Source organism: Arvicola amphibius, chromosome 17 (assembly GCF_903992535.2).
Source record: "Arvicola amphibius chromosome 17, mArvAmp1.2, whole genome shotgun sequence".
Taxonomy (NCBI): domain Eukaryota; kingdom Metazoa; phylum Chordata; class Mammalia; order Rodentia; family Cricetidae; genus Arvicola; species Arvicola amphibius.
Window position 1 is genome coordinate 5,852,098 of NC_052063.2, and position 19,573 is coordinate 5,871,670.

The window sequence follows — 19,573 nt, forward strand, 5'->3', positions numbered from 1 at the left end:
GCAAACCCTCTGCCACAGAGCTACATCCCTGCCTGCGTCCATGCCCATAATCTTGATTTAGCACAAATGCCAGGCTAAGGGCTCACTCAGTACCACAAGCCTCCTCCCTCTCTTCAAATGACAGTCATGGGCCTAATTTACATCCGGACTAACCAGCAGTAACTTGTGGGTTCCTGCAACCCCGTCTTCAGGTTTAGTAATCCCCTAGAATAGCTCACAGACCCCAGGAGAGCAGCTTTGTCACTATGTGAGTGACTCCTGTCCCCTTAAACTGAAGTGATAAAGATCCTGACGGAAGCCCCATAAGAAAGGAGAGGGAAATTTGGCTCACAGTTTAGATGGCACAGCCCATGGTGTGGAGGAAGGCCTAGCGGCTGCAGAGGCTCAACCAATGGCAGCAGGGGCTTGCAGAATGGTTTCACACCCTGGCAGGTCTGGTAGCAGAGAGCTAGACCAGATCTGGGCAATAGTCTACCTCCACCAGGGAAGTCCCACATTTCAAAGATCCTATAAGCTCCCAGAATTACGCCAGCACTCCGGGAGGCTCAAGTGTTCAAACCCGAGCCTGTGGGAGACATCTGGCATTCAAACATGGCATTCACCCTGATTTCAGCCAAATCAAAGAGATGTAGAGGACAAGGTGAGAGGGCTTAGGAAGCGGGGAGCTTCCACATCCCCTTTCCCAGCATGCCACTCTCCAAACACCCTAGTATTTTCACCAACCCAGAGTTTTCCAAATCCCATTCTCAGGGGAGGGGGCAGGCATGGAGACTCCACTGCACAGACACGATTTATTTCATCTTTGGCCTTTGGTGATGAAATTTGATCCCCATTCTTTTGGGGAATATTATTTTTGGTGTGTAACTTTGTTTATGCGTTTGTTTAACTCTGAAGCTGTGTTACTGTACCTGTCTAAAACACCTGATGGTCCTGATAAAGAGATGAAAAGGACCAAGGATAGGTGGGGCTGGCGGGCAGAGAGGATAAATAGAAGGAGAACTGTGAAGGAGACAAAGCCAGGAGCAAGAAAACAAGGAGAGGAGGATGTCGGGTGCCAGCCACCCAGCAAGGCACGGAGAAAGAAGTAAAGATAGGTATTCAGAAACAGAGAAAGATAAAAGCCCAGAGGCAAAAGGTGGATGGGATAATTTTAAGGTAAGAAAAGCTAGCAAGAAATAAGCCAAGCTAAGGCGGGGCATTCATAAGTAATAATAAGCCTCTATGTGTGTGGTTTATTTGGGAACTAGGTGGTGGGCCCCTCAAAAAGCCAAAAGAGTAACATCACAACACCATTCCCCAACCCCCGGAATTTGGGGGTTGAGACTGAGAATCCTAGCCCTTTAACCATCCCAAAGCTGTCTAGAGGCCCACCAAGTCTTTGATGGAGTTGGAGAATTTGATAGTTATAGTTTTCCTTAGTTATGATTAAAAGATAAAGTAAATATAAATGTTGTAACTGCAATTCTTGCTTGATACCTGTTTTGTTATATGTAATTTTAGTATGTTAAAGTTAAAACCTTCCTTTTCACTTAAACAGAAAAGGGGAGGTGATGTGCGATTCCCCTCTTTATGCTGTGAATCCCATTGGTTAATAAAGAAACTGTCTTAAGTCCCTGATAGGGCAGAACTTAGGTGGGTGGAGAAAACTAAATCCCTGAAGGCTGGGAGGAAGAAGGCGGAGTCAGAATGAGAAGTCATGGAGCCACTGCCAGAGACAGACATGTTCAAACCTCGCCCGTAGGCCACAAACCTCACAATAAAATATAAAATAATGGAGATGGGTTCATTCTAGATGTAAGAGCTAGCTAGCAATATGCTTAAGTGATTGGCCAAACAGTGATTTTAATTAATACAGTTTCTGTGTGGTTATTTCAGAAGTCTGGACGGGCAGGAAACAAACAAGCGGCCTTCCTACAACCAAGTCACCGTCTCAGTGTGAGCTTAGATGTGGCTGAAGGAAGCCATGAGCATCACATGATGTTCCTACCCCACCACTGAATGATGCAGAGCTGATTCAATACACAAAATCAATAAAAAATAAATCATATAAACAGACTTACAGACAAAAAAACAATTGACAAGATCGTCTCTATCTCAATAGCTGCAGAAAAAATCCAATAGACTTTCAGGTAAAAGTCCAAGGGAGAAAAAGGAGGGGGGGGGAGAGGGAGAGAGAGAGACTAGAGGGAATATACCTCAATGTAATAATAGCTCTATATAACAGGCCCATAGCCAACATTATCTTAAATGAAGAAAAACTCAAAACCATCCCTTTAAAACCAGGGATGAGGCAGGTACCCCTACCTCTGTCCGCTACCCCTGAGTTCTGAGAGTTTCTGAAGCTGGGCCTGGAATGGGGAACCAAGTCCCAAACTGTGTCTCCCGTGGTGCCACAGTTACGCCCCACATGGTAAGCATAGCCTTTGCCACTGCAAGACTTTGACCACTTCAATACACCCAGACCAGCAGGATGAAGTCGTCTGCAGTGCCCACGGGTTCCCACTTCCCACCACTTCCCCCAAGTGTAGCCTGTGATCCAGAGACGCCAAACCACACCCTGTCCTCCAGACTGACTCTTCCCTTTCCGGCACTGAGAAAACCCGATTTCAGCCTTAATTCCGTCTCTTGTCCAGTGAATGAAGTTCTAAACAAAGGACTTGGATGTCTGCATTTTACGGTTGGCGGTGGGCTCTGCCTCTTTCCCTAGTCTAGTTCCGGCCTCCTTTGTCTCCGCCCCTTCTTTCACCTGGGCCCATAGAACAGAGATTCTATGAATCCCAGGGGAAATGCTACTGGGCTGTGGGACTCTCTTGTTTCTGTGTTAGCCCCGCCCTACTTTCCACTGGACTCATTTGCAATTCCCCCCCCCCCCCCAGAAGTTACAGGATCGTAACAGTCTCTGTCCACTATATGGAAATCAGCGAAGGAATTTTACATCCAAAGAGGACTTTCCTGCTGATATCAAATAGAACCCAAGCGGTGCTATTTGAATGCTAGGGTTGCTCTGTGTTTCTCTATAGAAACCCGTTGCTTACTGAGCAAGCTCCGTTTGGGCTTACTTCAGGGGAAAGGGACATTTCTGCTCATTGCTTACGGAAGGTGTTCTGTTGTACTAGGCAAAGGAGGATGGGGCGAAGACGGTCACACTTGAATAAGGAAGGAAGGAAATGAACCGGTTCCTGCTTTGGGGAAGTATAGAACAGCTGTGCACCCAGCTGTAGAAGTGAAAACAATGAGAAAAAAATGACGAACTGTGTGTGCTGAAGCCACAGAGACGGCGGACTGTCCCTTCGCAATTATTATCTGCGTGCTCTGTCTGGAAATGCTGCTTCAGGGACCTGGCTGCATGGGAGGAGCTGACAGCATGGGAGGGGTCTGACCACATGGGGAGGCTAACTGCATGGGAGGGAGCTCTATGGCATGGGAGGGGTCTGACCACATGGGAGAGGCCCCTGACTGCATGGGGGTTCCTGACTGCATGGGAAGGAGGCACTGATTGCATGGGAGGGAGGCCCAACTCCATGGGAGGGGACTGACTGCATGGGAGAGGGTGTGCTCCAGGGAATGTTGTAGGCAGAAAACCATTAACTTCCAGAATGATCAGAAGGCTATCATAAATGAATACCAATCATGGCTTCCCCAGGAACGCAAACATCTCTTTTCTAGTCTAAAAGTTTACTTTCTGGAAATTACTGACTCTGTGACTCAAGAATGATGTGTGAGGTCCTTCTGTATATGTGTTGCTTCTATTGGTTAACAGATAAAGCTGCTTGGCCTATGACAGGGCAGAATACAGCCAGGCTGGAAGACATATACAGAGAGAAGCAGAGTCAAAGAGATGCCATGTAGCTGCCAAAGGAGAAAGGCACCTTAAGGGGAAGCCACAGCCTTGTAGCAATACATGGAATAATAGACATGGGTTCATTTAAAATGTAAGAGCTAGCTAGAAATACACTTAAGTCATTGGCCAAACAGTGTTGCAAATTAATACAGTTTCTGTGTGATTATTCATGTCTGGCCGCCAAAAACAAAAGAGCAGTCTCCGCTTACACATAAGGTGTCCATCATCACTTAAAGAAATACTTGTCAATTTTTTTTCTCCAAAAGAGAAGTCTGTTGCCATTATGTTTAGTTTATTGTCTCAGTTGAAACATCTCTTTAATAAAATATCTGTAATATGTCAAATGAAGAATAAAATGAGGTTGTCCTGATGGAGGAGGGTCATCTGTCTATGTGTTACTTTCATTGGTTAATAAAGAAACTGCCTTGGCCCTTTAATAGGACAGAAAATTAGGTAGGCGGAGTAGACAGAACAGAATTGTGGGAGAAAGAAAGCAGAGTCAGGCAGATGCTTTAAGCAGTCGCCATGCCTCTCCTCTCCGAGACAGACGCAGGCTAAGATCCTTCCCGGTAAGACACCACCTCATGGTGCTACACAGATTACTAAATATGGGTTAGTCAAGATGTGAGAGTTAGCCAGTAAGAGGCTGAAACTAATGGGCCAGGCAGTGTTTAAAAGAATACAGTTTCCATGTAATTATTTCAGGTATAAAGCTAGCCGGGTGGCAGGACGCAGCCCGCTGCTCCTTCTACAGTTGTCTCTCTAGTTCAGCAGACAGAATTGAAGTAACAATCTATTGAATTAGGCAAACAGGGCATGTCAATGGGATTTCCTGAAGCCTTGTAAAATGTGATGTAGAGAAAGCAATTCTATCTAGCCTGTATTTACAACTGTGGGAGTTACACAATTGCCGCATAAATATTCATTGAGATTCTTGAGTGAAACCAGGTACAAATGAAATAAGGGAAGTCAGGCATCAGATTCGTGTTCCAAGGAGGACGAGGAGCTAGTCCTTCATCCTGCACATCACTGCACGTCCCAGATCTCACAGAGGAGCGGGGTGAACTTGTGGTCATTCACCCTCCAGGACATCAGCATCTCCGCGTGGTGATGGTTGAATGTGCGAAGCTCCGTCAAGCGGCCCAGGAGACAGGCAAAATGCTGAGGGTTCTCGGGCTGGTGAATCTTGCACAGTTTTTGTAGCACGTCGAGCAGCGGTTCCTGAAGCTTCTCCACTGCCTCTCTATCCTTTATGTACTGTCTGTCTATTTGAGGGTTCGAAATAAAACAGCAAGATAAAAAAGCAAAAAAACATCAATTGGGCATAATTATGACAGTGGCTAAGCTTTTAAACATCTTTATAAATGTTGTATGCTTAAATGTACAAAATTTTCAATGCAATAAAGTTACATGCATGTACACACACATATATGTATATGTATGTGTATGTGTATATGTATATACACATACAGTGGACTTACATGCAAACCAAGATGTGGAACATCAAAGGCTCCCAGAGGTTCCCTTAAATTCCCTTCCCAGTCAAAGTCCTTGAAGGGAACCCACATAACAGGTGTAAGCATTCTGTCTCAGGGGCATCCTCAGACTTCCTGGGACATAGGGGATCAATGTGTGTAACTCTAGAAGGCGCTGCCAACAGGTTTTTTAAATCATAATTATTAATGCCCAAAGAGTAGCAACAAGCAGCTGCCTAATTATCACATGTGAAAATCATTTAAGGCTCATGCACTATGTTTTACAAACTATGAATACAGTAGTATTTGTACCCAAATTAGTAAAGTCAATTTGGAAAGGACATTTTTATGCAGGGAGATACTTATTCATTTCTACAATTTTGGAAACAACAAGAAAATTGGCAAAATACAACTGTACAGACACAGAGAAGATGTAGAGTGTGTTTGTTGGACCATAAATGGAACATAGGGCATACCGTTAACAAAAGTCTTTTAAAGAACTTTCTGAAGGATGGAATCTTTGCTATGTTATAATGGTTATGATTTCTTTGATATCCCTGCTCAAGGGTCAGCCTCTGGCCTCTGTGAGCAGCTAATGAACAAGCCATTCCTTCTCCTCTCACCCCCTGCCCATATATTCTCATTGTTACGAGGTTCTGAGATGATTCCCACCATATAGCCCAGGCTAATCTCCAGTCTGGACTCCTCCTCCATCAGCTCTCAGGCTCAGAAATTACTGGCACGAGTCACTGTGTCTGTCTCTTGTTATTGCGTAGTTTGTAAAATTCTACTTGCTTTAAAGAAGGTGTTATTGTCCTCATTCTTTGAGAACAATAACAGTCTTGTAGAAGTGGTATTCAATTTACTCCTAATGTCTAGAGCCATATTCTCTATGTAGGAGGTGTTCAATAAGCAGTTACGGAAACCAGAAGGGTAATATCTTTTTAAAAAATGCTGAAGAGGTATATTAAAATATTAATGATGTTCTATCTGAATAGTAAAATTATGGCCCATTTTACTTTGTTTGTATTTCTCTGTTTTGTTTAATACACACCACTATGACTGTCCCGAGAAAGAAGTGAGCAGCATGAAAATCCAAATGTAATAGTAAAATTACCTGGGGAGAGGATGACAATCGCCGTCAGCAGCGCGTACTCTTCCTGGGTCATTTTCAGTTCCCCGACACTTTTATAAAAACTGAACATGGGAGTTATATATTCATCAGAGATGCCTGTGCAGAAATTGAAAAACACACAGTTACGACAAAAGGCTTTTAATTTTAGTTATCGTTTTTGCAAGTGTGTGTGTGTGTGTGTGTGTGTGTGTGTGTGTGTGTGTGCGCGCGCGTGCGTGCATATGCTCTCGTGTGTACGCATGTTAAAGTCAGGCTACGACTTTGTGGAGCCGGTCCCCCCCTTCTCATGGATCCTAGTGACCACACTTACGTCACCAGGCTGTGTGGCAAGCACCTTTACCCTTAGAGCCATCTCACTAGCCCTCGTTGTGAGCGACCAAAGAGTGTAAAACCAGAAACGTGCAGATTCACATCTGCCCCCCAGCCACATCCACTCATCTCGGCCAAAGGCAGAGTGTGTAAGCAAGGTCAGTAGGAAAATCTCCAAAGGACAGCCTCGTGTCTGACGCAACTGTCTCTGAGTTCAGTACTGTCTTTGACCACTGGTGTGGAACAATAATGCTCTTGGGTGAGAAAAACTTCCCAGAATGGCACTGTTTTCTGGATGGGGCCTGTTCCCTTAAACAATATCAGTAGATACACTCAAGATAGAGAGCAACATGAACAATGAACAAAGTGTAGTTGCGCTTGAGTCCAGAAGTATAAGCAATCACACTGAATAAGTTGGGCAGAGTTGAACGGGCTCGGACTTACCCGGCACACCCATTGCCTACCGTGCATTCGTCAGTATGGGGCCACTATTTTCAAACTTAGGACATCAAACATGATAGATGCCAGGTAGGGACCAAACCTCCCAAGTTTCTCCACACCCACTCCCTTCCTGATGTCTCCATTCTCAGTGATGGCTGTCCTTGCCACCCAGGTGTCCAAGCTGGCAGCTAAGATTCTGGTGTGTGGTCCTGCGGTCCTAACCGCTCCCCCTTCCTCCCTGTTGCCTTGCCTCTATAGCCCTTGGCATTGAGTTAGTTTCGATCACCATCTCTCATTGTCTGGAGGAGAGCAATTGCTTCCTCACCCCAGGCTTGTTTATTCTTCTTCAGTCCATTCTCTACCCAGATCCGACCTCCCTGAACTTCAAATCACGTATTCTCCTCACTTCTTACACACCTTCGAAGCCTCTCTATGGCTTTTGCTATACATGTCCTTCTGTTTTAAATGGAGACCTCTGCCTCTCTGAGTTTGTGTTTACTCAGGCCTCAGTACGCACTGTGCTCTTGGCTACTCATTTCAAACACAGTGTGCCAAATATCAAACACACCTGGTACGAACCAAATCCTCAGATGGTGCACACCTTTAATCCCAGCACTCGGGAGGCAGAGGCAGACAGATCTCTGTGAGTTCAAGGCCAGCTTGGTCTACAAAGTGAGTTTCAGGATAAGGCTACACAGAGAAATCCTGCCAAGGAAGGAAGGAAGGAAGGGAAGAAAGGAAAGAAGGAAGGAAGGACCAAACCCAAACACCTTTCTCTAAATCCACACCTTTCCTGCTGTTTCTTCATTAAACTTTCTAAAATCTCACAAGCTCAGGGTATCTCAACCTTCCTAATGCTCCAACCCTTCACTGCAGTTCCTCCCCCAACCATGAAATTATTTCATTGCTACTTCATAGCTATATTTCTGTGACTGTTATGAATCGTGACGTAAATATCTGATACACAGGGTATCTGATATGTGACCCCTTGTGAGAGTCACGACCCACATGTTGAGCATCCGTGCACTATGAACCGATAGAAAGGTTAGTAACCAGCCCAAAGAAACACAGATAGAGAAAGGTGGTGCACACTTCAAAGTTGGCAGGCTTTGACTCGGTTTCCCTGCTTTTCTAGTTTCCGGTTTTTCTCTAGCAGGATTCAGCCACTTCAGTCTCCCTCAGCAATTCTGTTTTCCCAGTCTCTGTACACACACGACCGTCTCTGCTTGGAATATCCTAATTCTCTTTTAACTTCATTATCCTTGTTTATAATTTAAGACTTCGTGTGTCATTTTTTTTCCTATTTACTCAAAAAATGATTCGTTTGGAGCTTGTGATAGGTATGGTTTCATTCCAGAGGAGAATGGGCAAAGGACTCGAGGAGACAGGAGAGGGATGGCTCTGATTTGCTGATGAGTGAAGATGAGGATGAGCATGCCCGGACTGGTCCACTTGAGAATCTCCTGTTCTCTCCCTTCCTACACCAAACCTAGAGCCGCAGAGTTCTGGCTGAACCACAGGAGAATGCAGTTGGATCGCTGACGCTCAAAAGCACAACTACCAACTGGCAGCACACTTTACAGAAAGTCAGTTTGTCAGCAAGCTGACTCCTCGCCTTCAGAAGAGTTTGAAGACCCTTCTGAACCGAGCCTTTGGCCTTTCCCACCATTCCACACAGTGCCCTCTTCTCCCCCTGCGCTTCTGTTCATGTTCTTGACCCCCGGTGGATTCTCTCCACAGCAGAGTCTTTGTTTAGCAAGCGGGAGATTGCATCATATGGAAGAGTGACCTTTATCCCGCGGCTCCAGAACAGAGTTGAGGACCCATGACCAAACTAGATAGAACTTTAAAGGACTGGGGTTGTGAGCCTGGGAATGCGGCTCGCAGCTTCCAACATAGGGCTAGAGGTTGTGAGCCAACTTGTGACTGAAATCTGAATCCCTGATATGGCCTGGAGCACGCTGACACTTTTGAAGCCATGGTTTTGTCATCTATGAAATGTGACCTGTGTCGTGACAGTATTATGTAAGATGACATAGAGAGTATTTACTGCAAACCTGCCTCACAGAAAGACCTCAGCCGTGGGCAGTCTTGTAATCCCAAGGAACTGGAAGGCAGAGGGAGGAAGAGAGCAAGTGCAAGAACTGCCTAAGCTACAGAGAAAGTCCAAGGATAGCTGGGTAGCTATGAGGCCCGAAGTGGCCAAGTGCAGAATGACTGTGGTGGGCCCAGTGGCAGGGGGTCCATCTGCGACACTACCCCTGTACCCAGGGCTCAGGGAAATTACAGGAGCCAGAGGACCAGAGTGTCGGCATCGTGACAGCGTCTTCTAGATTGGGCGGGGGCAATGCACCCACACAATCTCAGCGATATGGCTGCCCACGTAAGATCTGCGTAGGAACCACATCAACGGACGTGCCAGTGTGGATGTGGGAAATTTCTCAATTCTCCACCCTGGATGAGAAGCTGCAGGTAAGAGAAGAGAGTCCACTTTCTCCAGGGAGGAGCCCCCTGATAGGTTATCTAAACCCGAGGGTTCTGCCCCAAACATAGACGCATAGGAGCAATACTAAATGAACCCGATAGATATGCAAGATGAGGTCTTGAATTTGTGGGGGTGGGGTGGGAAGGTTGACGCAGAAGGAGCTGGAGAGGGGAGGGAGGAGGAACGCGCTCGCCTAGCTGGTGGGAGGCTCTAGGTTTTCAATCCTCAGTACTGCGAGGATAAAAATGAATAAATAAGCAAAGAGACGTGCATTTACCATTGTTATGCAATTTATTGCATTCACAAACTCGACATAACCTCAGTCCATTTTTAGTCTAGATTAACTTTGTGTTCATCTGCCTTTACAAAACAATATTTTTTAAATTAATTTATTTAATTTAATTAAATTAATTAAATTAATTAATTTATTAATAATTAATTTCCTATGTGTATGTTGGGGGAGGGGAGACTGGAGGCGTCAGTTATTTTTCCACCTTGTGGGTCCTAAGGATCAGTCTCAGGCATCAGGTTTGGCAGCAAGAGCCTGTATCTGCTGAGACATCTTGCCAGGTCAGTGTGTGTGTGTGTGTGTGTGTGTGTGTGTGTGTGTGTGTGTGTGTGACTGTGCATGAGTGCGTGGCTGCACGTGTGCATGTGTATATTTAAAAGATCTTTTAGATTGTTTCCAATTTTGGGGGCCAGCAATACTACTCTTGGGTATATACCCAAAGGATGATCAATCGTGCCACAAGGACATGTGCTCATCTATGTTCATAGCAGCATTGTTTGTCATAGCCAGAACCTGGAAACAACCTAGGGGCCCCTCAACTGAAGAATGGATAAAGAAAATGTGGTACATTTACACAATGGAGTACTACTTAGCGGTAAAAAATAGTGACATATTTGTAGGCAAATGGATGGATCTAGAAAACACCATATTGAGTGCGGTAACCCAGACCCAGAAAGACAAATATAATATTCACTCACCCAAAAGCGGCTTTTAAACATAAAGCAAAGAAAAACCAGCCTACAATTCACAATCCAGAGAACCTAGACAACAAAGAGGACCCTAAGAGAGACATACATGGATCTACATAGGAAGGAGAAAAAGACAAGATCTCCTGAGTAAATTGGGAGTTGTGGAGGTCAAGGCAGAGGGTAGAAGAGGGGAGGGGAGGAAGAGAAGGAAGGAAGAGAAGAAGGAGAGGGGAGTAGAGAAAAATTTATAACTAAATAAACCCAGTAAAAAAAAAACTTTTAGTTTTTGGATTTTTTTTTTTGAGACAGGGCCCCTCTGCCTGTACTGGAACTCACTATGTATACGAGGCTGGCCATTGCCTCCCACGTGTGGAGATTAGAGGCACCTGCCACACGCCTGGCTAAACACATCATTTTACTTTACTCGGGATGAATGCCACTCATCTGATCAGTGTTCTGCTTCAGCATTTTCCCGGACATTAAAGCAAAACAAAGGTTTGTAACTTTTTGTTTAACTAAAGATTTTCTTTTTCGTCTTCAAAAATTAGCAGTCTTGGCTGTAAGTGGGGGTACATGCCCCTCATCCTAGCATGTGGGAGACTGAGGAAGGAGGATGTCGAGGTCGGAGGGCAGCCCAAGACACAGCAAGACTCAGTCTAAAATCAAGCACGGCTGTCCTCATGCCCCTGCCATATTCAGGGTCTGTACCTGTGGGGAAAGATCAGCTCAAGTCGTGACGGGGCCACAACTTTGTTTTGTTTTTAATCTCTTAAGAGATGACTGCAGTAAATTCTTGAAGGTTTTAAACTTTTTGAACAGATTTATGTGGAACAATTAATTTTTATTGACCCTTCTTCAAAATACATTTAAATTATTGGTACAACTACCAAAATAATCTGTTTCTAGCCAAATTACGTTCATGTTTTTACCAGTGCGGGATCAGCGCCCACGAATACAGTTTCTACTTGCCACACCTGTATCTCTGACGTCAGCATCTGCAGCTGTCATTAAATAGGCTCAGGACCAAGTCACCGAAGGACCTGCCGTACATCCATGCGTCTGAGAATTGTTCAGTTTATTTACTAGGAACCACAAAGACTTCTGTTCATTTCGGATGACTCAGCTGTGTGAATGAGCAATCGCGTTATTATTTTGAATCATTGACTTCTCTACGAATGCCTGCCTCGTTCCAGGAAGTCTCTTTTGAGAGTACTGATCTGTGAGCCGATGTCTCATGAAGCGTGGGTAACTGTTTCCTTGGAACACGTAACGAGAGTCCAAACGCCTGGACAGTAGACCAGAATAAATCCTGACAGTATGAGCCATAAAAATATTTCATTACATGTTTGTTTATGTGTGTATGCACATAGACATGTCATGCACAGATGTGGAGGTCAGAGCATAATGTCTGGGTGTGGGTCCCTGGGATCAGACTCAGATGATGGGGCTTTGTGACAAGCACCTGCCTCTGCTGAGCCATCATTTTAAACGCCACGGGATTTAGAGACCATCGAAATCTACCTATCTGAAAATGTTCAATATTTAGAATTCATCTTTGATCGCCAACGTTTCTGATTCATTCCTCCTTCTAAATCCTTACTCTCCAAAGATGCTGCCTGCTGGAATTAATTATAGTTGATGAAGTTTGGGAAAAAATAAGTAAGAACGCTTACTACGATTGTTTTATTTGGTACATGTTGTAGAAGCCGGGGGTATATTAAAATGTAGAAAATAAGTAATAGGTGAGTTTTGAAAATTGATTTTCCTGCAAGACAGATCAGGTGTAAGTCTTCTCTGGGAGCCAGAGTCAACGTCATTACTAAGGACAGAAGTGTAAACAATAAAACTATGAAAGCGTAATGACAACATCATCCTGAAGGGGGCAGCCCTTTCCCGTTCTCCGGCTTCCTTTTTTCCAAACACTTGAATTTGTTTCATTTTTCACTTAGGACCAGCTGGCTCAATGTTGGCCACAAGAGGGCCACAAGAGTCAAACTCACCCATAGACACTGACACGGAAAAGTCCTCTGGGGAGGGGTGCCCCTGTGATGGATGAATTAATTATTCAAGGATGAGAAAAAGTCATCTGAAAGAATAACCACAGCAAAACATCACTGTGCTTTGTTTCTCCTTGCTTTGTGTTTTGAGGGTGCTAGGGATCAACCCCGGAACCTCGGGATGCCAGACAAGGGCTCAGCCACTGCTCTCTTTAAATGTGTCATTTCTTACCTAGCTGACTTCCTAGTGTTAATCCGGAATGAAAACAGGCAGTTTCTCTGATGTGGGAATATGTACTGTATATCATGTAAGCCACATTTCCCAGTACTCTTGATGCCTCTGTATGATTTATTCTTATCGGTGACCTCAAGATAGACTGGGCACCTTGTTTAAAATGATGCTATTTGCTCAAAACCACGTAATCTGATTTTCCCCAGAAATAACACCACAGCAGTAGCACAGAAGTTAAATACACACCTGAGCATAGCAGCCAAGCCTATGCCTTACACACCTGAGCATAGCAGCCAAGCCTATGCCTTACACACCTGAGCATAGCGGCCAAGCCTATGCCTTACACACCTGAGCATAGCAGCCAAGCCTATGCCTTACACACCTGAGCATAGCGGCCAAGCCTATGCCTTCGACTCTCCAAAGCGAGTCTGCCCTGCCCCAGTGTTTTCCCGATGAATGAATGAACAACAGCTTTTCTAGGGTCCAGACCAAGACCCAACCACTGTTGATTCATTCCCATAACAGAGGCAGCATCCAGAGACGGCCGCACAATTCTGGCCGCTGCTATTAAAGGGGACGCACCTGGAACTCCGTCTAGAGATTTCCATTCTCCTCCCTTTTAACCATGACTGCTGTCTTGCTTAGAGGTGATGCTCACAGGCTCTGGCCACTAACTAGAAGAACTTGCCTGAGGTTAAAGACAACACCCAAGAAGAGAAGATGAAGAAGACAACAGCTGTGTTTCTCGGTGTGCTGAATCCCCAAATTAACCGTTTCTGCTGGTGCCTCTTCTGTTTTTTGAGCTAACATTTCCCCCCTTCTTTTCAAAAATGTTATCCATTTCAGGGCTTCAGTACATGAATGACAAGCATCCAACCACTGAATTACATCCCTAATACTTACAAACTTGTTGTGTGTGTGTGTGTGTGTGTGTGTGTGTGTGTGTGTGTGTGTAAGAGGTCAACACTAGCTAGCTCCTTTTAGCACTGAACTTGCTGCCCACTGATCTGGCAAGACGAGCTGGCTAACACGCTCCAGGGATCTTGTCTCTGCCCCCTGCAGCACTGGGGCCCCAGGCATACATGTGCGAGCCCACAAGTGACTCAGTTTCCATCTGGAGTCAGTTCTGACTTTAAAAAGTCATTTGAGTTCAGGCTTGCCTGCTCTGCCTATGTGAGAAAGTTAAACTCATGGGAAAGAGCATTTTGCCCACGGGAAAAGAATACACTAGTAAAAAGCACACTGCCAATGCCAAACCTTAGAAACATTGAGATAAGACAGGACACTGCTTACTCAAGGACAGGAATGGCCTTGTAGGTAGATCCTGACTCTCTGGGCTGTGCTTTGCTCTGCTTTTGTATATAAGCAGGTTCTGAAATAAACTCCGGGCTGTACAGAGTAAGCCGGCAGTTGCCCGAATCCATCCTGTGTTTTCTTTTCCATCTCTGTTTCTTCCAATCTGACGTTTCCTTAATCCTCGCGCCCCTGCGCAGATAACCGCAGCTGATTTTGCTGGAGCACGCTCTGACACGTATGCACCCAGCTTTTAGCATGGATGCCCAGCTCAGGTTTTTGTGCTTACACGGCAGGCCCTTTCCTGACAGAGAGTACCCGCTCCTCGTTTTCTTCCCCTTTAAAAGCCACGTTCAGCTGGATTTTCTGTGACCTACATCCAGGATCAAAACTGATAGTGTCTCTAACAGATTAACACAGACAGCTTGTCTTCAGGGTTCCCCCCCCCCCCGGAAATATAACCCAAGGCCCCTGTTAAAGTGAGGCACTGCCCCTGTGTTCAAACACTGCCTTTCCCCACCACAGTGGGGGAGTAGAATGAGCTACTTTTCTTCTCTAAATTCAAGTTGCCCACACCTGTGCAAATCATAGCTCTCCTTCTCACCATGGTATAAAAACCAAACACAAAGGTATAAGGGAAGAAACAGGGACTACGCCCCCATGCGGCCTTGCCTGGGATGGCTGCCCTACAGGAGTTCCTTATTAATCTTGGAAATGTATCTCTGCTAATTAGCATCCTGATGGAGACGCGGAAATCCATACACGTGTGCTCAGCTAGACAGTTTTTCTAGTTCCTTATGACAAAGGTGACATAGCTATAACATGTAATAAAGGCAAGAGATATCATTAAAACAACGGAAGGGCCAGAGAGAGACGGCTCAACAGAGGTAAAGGCGCCTGCTGCACAGGCCGGGCAACCTGAGGTCGGTTCCTGGAACCCGCATAAAGGTGGAAGGAGAGAACCAACTCCATAAAGTTGTCTGGGACCTCTACACACACGCTGCGGCGTGTGCAATCACAAGCATAGCATACACATACAATAATAATTAGTAAGATTTTGAGAAGACTACTAAAGCCTTCTTAAAATACCAAGATAGGTTTCGATTGCTAGACTCTGGCCAAGTGAGTCATTTGGGCCTTGACTACCAGCTCTAATTTTTAAAAGCTTCAATCAGTTTAACAATTAGAAAAGAGGTTAATTTAAAATATTAACAAATAATATGCCCTGCATTAGTCCTGGTAGCAAACGTGTATTTGCTCAGATTAGATTTTACTAGGGGTTGGGACTCATCAGAGTTTGGATTGCCAAGTTTCTGAATGAACTCAACAAATTCCATCCATATAAGTGTACCTAGTGGGCACTGGGTGTCACAGCAGTGCCAGGACAAGGTCTCAAGCAGTTAACAGACCAACAGAAGAGGTGGATATGTAAATAAATACATACGGCCGAAGGCTGAGCAAGTACAAGGTGTTAGAGACGAACAAGGTGTCTGCTCAGCAGTACTAAATATATCAGCTCCTAAAGTACTTCAAAACTTCTTCATGTGAAGGCAGTTGCTTTCTCTAAGTCAGTCTCAAGAGGTCCATGCTGAAATTAACACGGGATCCCTTTGAAAAGTCAAACTAGAGGGGGTAAGAATGTAAGCTACCTTAAACAATGCCTTTCTCATAAACGGTCTGCGTTTAGAACTTTGCATTTTGAACCCTTTGGAAGACAGTACTGGAACTCATCGCTGGTTTGCCTGTTCCTCGGGGAAATGTAGTTATGTTATGCTGTCTACAGCTCACGCCTGTTTCAAAGGACAGAAAAGAGGCCTTGTATACTCTACTGCATACAGTGTCGTCTAGTATGGCTCTGTTGCTAACTACAACTCCGTCACCCTAATACAAGTGTCTTGTTTCTCTGACCTCGTTGTCTCGTAATCATTCAAAGAAGCAACTTGGCGTTGCTGGCGGCTGCTTGTATTTTATTCCTCTGACGGAGGGCGACGATGTGTTTTTCTGGGTTTTATCCTGACTGGCCAAAAGCTGGTAAATGTTAGACCTTGGCAAGTGATGGGAGCAATATATAGAAAGAACACTGGGCCTCCAAAATACCTGCACTCACTTCCTAGGGGTGTGCTGATCAGCTGTGCAGCCTTGGCCCACCGAATGTGACTCCTGCCCGTCGAGGCCACTGAGACTACTTACAAGATGACTCAAGAAAAAAACATTCAAAGTCTTAAGATACACTGTTATCCTGACAAATACTTGTGAATTGGATTTTACTTTGTATATATTGTGGGGGGAAAGACACCCCCAAAAGCCTTGGAAATGTTAGGATTTACTTAAATTTGAAACAGACCAAACAGGTTGTTTCATTTTATGAGGTTGTTGCTGCCGAGTGCCTTGCTGTCCAAATGCACATCCGTCAGAGTTAGCAAGCCCGATTCAGTCCTATCATGTTTTATAGTATTATATGATTATTATTATTTTTTATGAAAACGTTCAAGTCAGAAGCCGAGTTTGCATTACAATACTACATTTGGAATAAAACATTGGTGTGATCAAATTGTATAGAAACAATTCCATTGCCAGAGACTATGTCAGCTACAAGCTCTGTAGCTTCAATTAACACAAATAAACACTTGCTCCCTTTAAGTAACAGCATCCTCAGGAGATGGTATCTTTGTGGATATAATTTGGGTATAATAATAGAAACGGCATGAATCTGCAGAACAAAAAAATTAATTTTTATATTGCAGACTTTAAAGACTTCTTCTGTGGGCATCAACAGGGTAACTTTGAAAGACTGTGTTATTCGAGAAATAAATGCACCATAGAAATGAGAATTACTACATTAGCATGAGAATAAAAAGCTATTCTTAAAGGTCATCTTGAAAGATGGGGTTTTGATGTGATATGTGGACCAGACAGTGTTCTGAGAGTCCGCTGGGAGTAAGGGACTCATGAATATTAATAAATGGAAGACACACCGTCATAGATAATAAAATACGAGGCGGCATGTGAGTTCGGGTGGTTTTCACTGTCACAATACCTGGTTGGTATTTGGAGACAGTTTCTTATTATGAACCAGAGACATGCATATTTATTGGCATAGATTATATTCTGGAAAATTTTATCACTGAACTTTCATGAAATTGGAAAAAAAAACCACAGTTTTCAACTTACAACATCATAAGTAAAGATGATTTTTTAGACTCTAACACATATTTAACCCAAAAGAGCCTCGTGATTTCTCGCTTGGAAATTCCATTTGTTTCTGTCTATGTCTCCTTGCTTCTCCTCAGTCCCCGCAACAATACGTCTCCATTATGACTAGAAGGGTCTTTCTGTGGCAGAGCTAAGATCATGATGCATTTGTTGAGAATATTATTAAGGTTTTTCTATTGTACTGGCGTTAAACGACTTTTGTGGTATTCAGTGTCCCTAATAGCCTAATGCATTTTCGGCTTCATAGATAATACTTTCTAAAACATCCGGGCACTTGTGAGTTCTTGACGTGGAATTCCCTCGTTTTGCCACAGCCTTCACTTGCTCTGCCTGTGTCACTGTATCCTCACCGCCACAGCCTGACACGTTCCTAACCATCCTCCGTGACACACTCGTCAGCTTCTGAGCCTGTCCAGTACACCTTCCCAGGGATGTGAGCCCTCTCCCGGGCTCCAGTTCACATAATACTCCTTCCTGAGGCTCTTCTGCCTTCTCTGCCAGTCCGCAGTTCCGGAAGGACAGAGGCCAGGCAGTCTACTGTTCGCATTAGCCTCAACAACGGTACAGTTCTGCATGTGGGGCACCCCCAGTATTCATCATTATCTGTTAAAAAAACAACTGACTAGCTGCATAGGAAGACCTCTGCACTATGCCCCGTCATTACATCTCCACAGCATTCGCTGCAGGAGGCATCACACACACACACACACACACACACTGTCTAAACAAGGTCCCAACCCGTGTGAAAAACAAAATTTACCGCCTACATTTATCTGGCGGGCCATTATTGCCTACATAGTCTGGGCCACAATCAATCCCTTAAAACTGTAGACTATAAATGGGCAGTGGTGGCACATGCCTTTAATCCCAGAGCTTGCGAGGCAGAGGCAGGCGGAGCTCTGTGATTTTTGAGGCCAGGCTGTTCTAGGACAGCCAAGGCTGTTACACAAAGAAACCCTGTCTCAAAAAAAAAAAAAAATCACTATTTATATCTTTAAGGTGGTAATTAACGGAAAGAGACTTTCAAAATTCTAAGAATACATTGTAAATAGCAATAATGAATCTTTGTTTATATGAAAATGAATCACAAAAATTTTTTATATTTATTTATTTATTATGTATACAATATTCTGTCTGTGCGTGTGCCTGCAGGCCAGAAGAGGGCACCAGACCCCATTACAGATGGTTGTGAGCCACCATGTGGTTGCTGGGAATTGAACTCAGGACCTTTGGAAGAGCAGGCAGCGCTCTTAACCACTGAGCCATCTCTCCAGCCCCTGAATCACAAAATTTTATATGGAAAAAAAAACATAGACTATATCCACTCTTCTCGACAGAACAATGTCTTTCAAAGGGTGAAAGTCTGGGACAACAGTCTCAGACCTTGCATCCGCTTCCCCAGGACCAAAGATCACACCCTTGGGACCTCTCATCTCCCTGTCAGTCAGTGTCTCCCATCCCAGCTTATCTTAAGGAGACTCGCAGACATTTATTCTCACACTTTCCCTCATCTGTTCAAAGCCCTTCAACATCTCCCCATTGCTTAGAAAATATCAAAACCTTGAGCCCTTAACCATCAAGACCCTTAACGATCTGGTCTTAGTTCCTTCCCTCCCTTTCTATTCCCTTTTATTGTAAGCCTAAATCCAATTGCCCCACCCTCAGCTACCTCTTACGGACGCACTCACGATTTCTGGTCTTTGTTCCTTCGCCCACGCTGGTCCTATGACCTACAAAAGTGCAAGTCCTTCTGACCCCGAGAATCCAGATGACTGACTGTTTTTCCAGACCAGGATGCCTCCCACCCAGAAGCCAGTTCTCAGCCAGCTGTTCTTCCAGTTCCACCGAACTTTTCATAATTCCCCTCCCTCCACTAGACCTCACACTTCACAAGGGAGGCAGCTGTGCGATTATTCTCTTCACCGTAGTGCGTTCCCTCTAAATATTCATTAAGCTAATAAATTGGTGGCTACACAAGAATGGTGTATCTTTTACAAATATGCATCGTCAAACTCTAATGATGGCAATTATACTTTAAGGTCTTGTGGTATATAAATAAGGGATTTGAAAATAACTCCGTTTTTAACAAAAATCATTACGACTACAATAAGGCAGTCCAAAATGACAATCTTTAATATACATGTATGTACATGTATATACACATATGTGTGTAT

The 19,573-nt window shown here is 44.4% G+C and overlaps 1 protein-coding gene across 4 annotated transcripts in view; it reads right to left on the minus strand.

Annotated features, from left to right (window-relative positions):
• Nucleotides 1-4,511: 4,511 nt before the first annotated feature.
• Nucleotides 4,512-19,573, minus strand: part of Nr1h4 (nuclear receptor subfamily 1 group H member 4) — a 70,756-nt gene continuing 55,694 nt past the window's right edge. For all 4 annotated transcript variants that reach the window (XM_038314687.1, XM_038314688.1, XM_038314686.1 and 1 more), the window contains 2 exons: nucleotides 6,434-6,547; nucleotides 4,512-5,106 (listed from right to left, as the gene is read on the minus strand). In XM_038314687.1, the coding sequence (XP_038170615.1) occupies nucleotides 4,868-5,106; nucleotides 6,434-6,547 (353 nt within the window). In that variant the 3' untranslated portion in view covers nucleotides 4,512-4,867. The remainder of the gene's footprint in view (nucleotides 5,107-6,433; nucleotides 6,548-19,573) is intronic.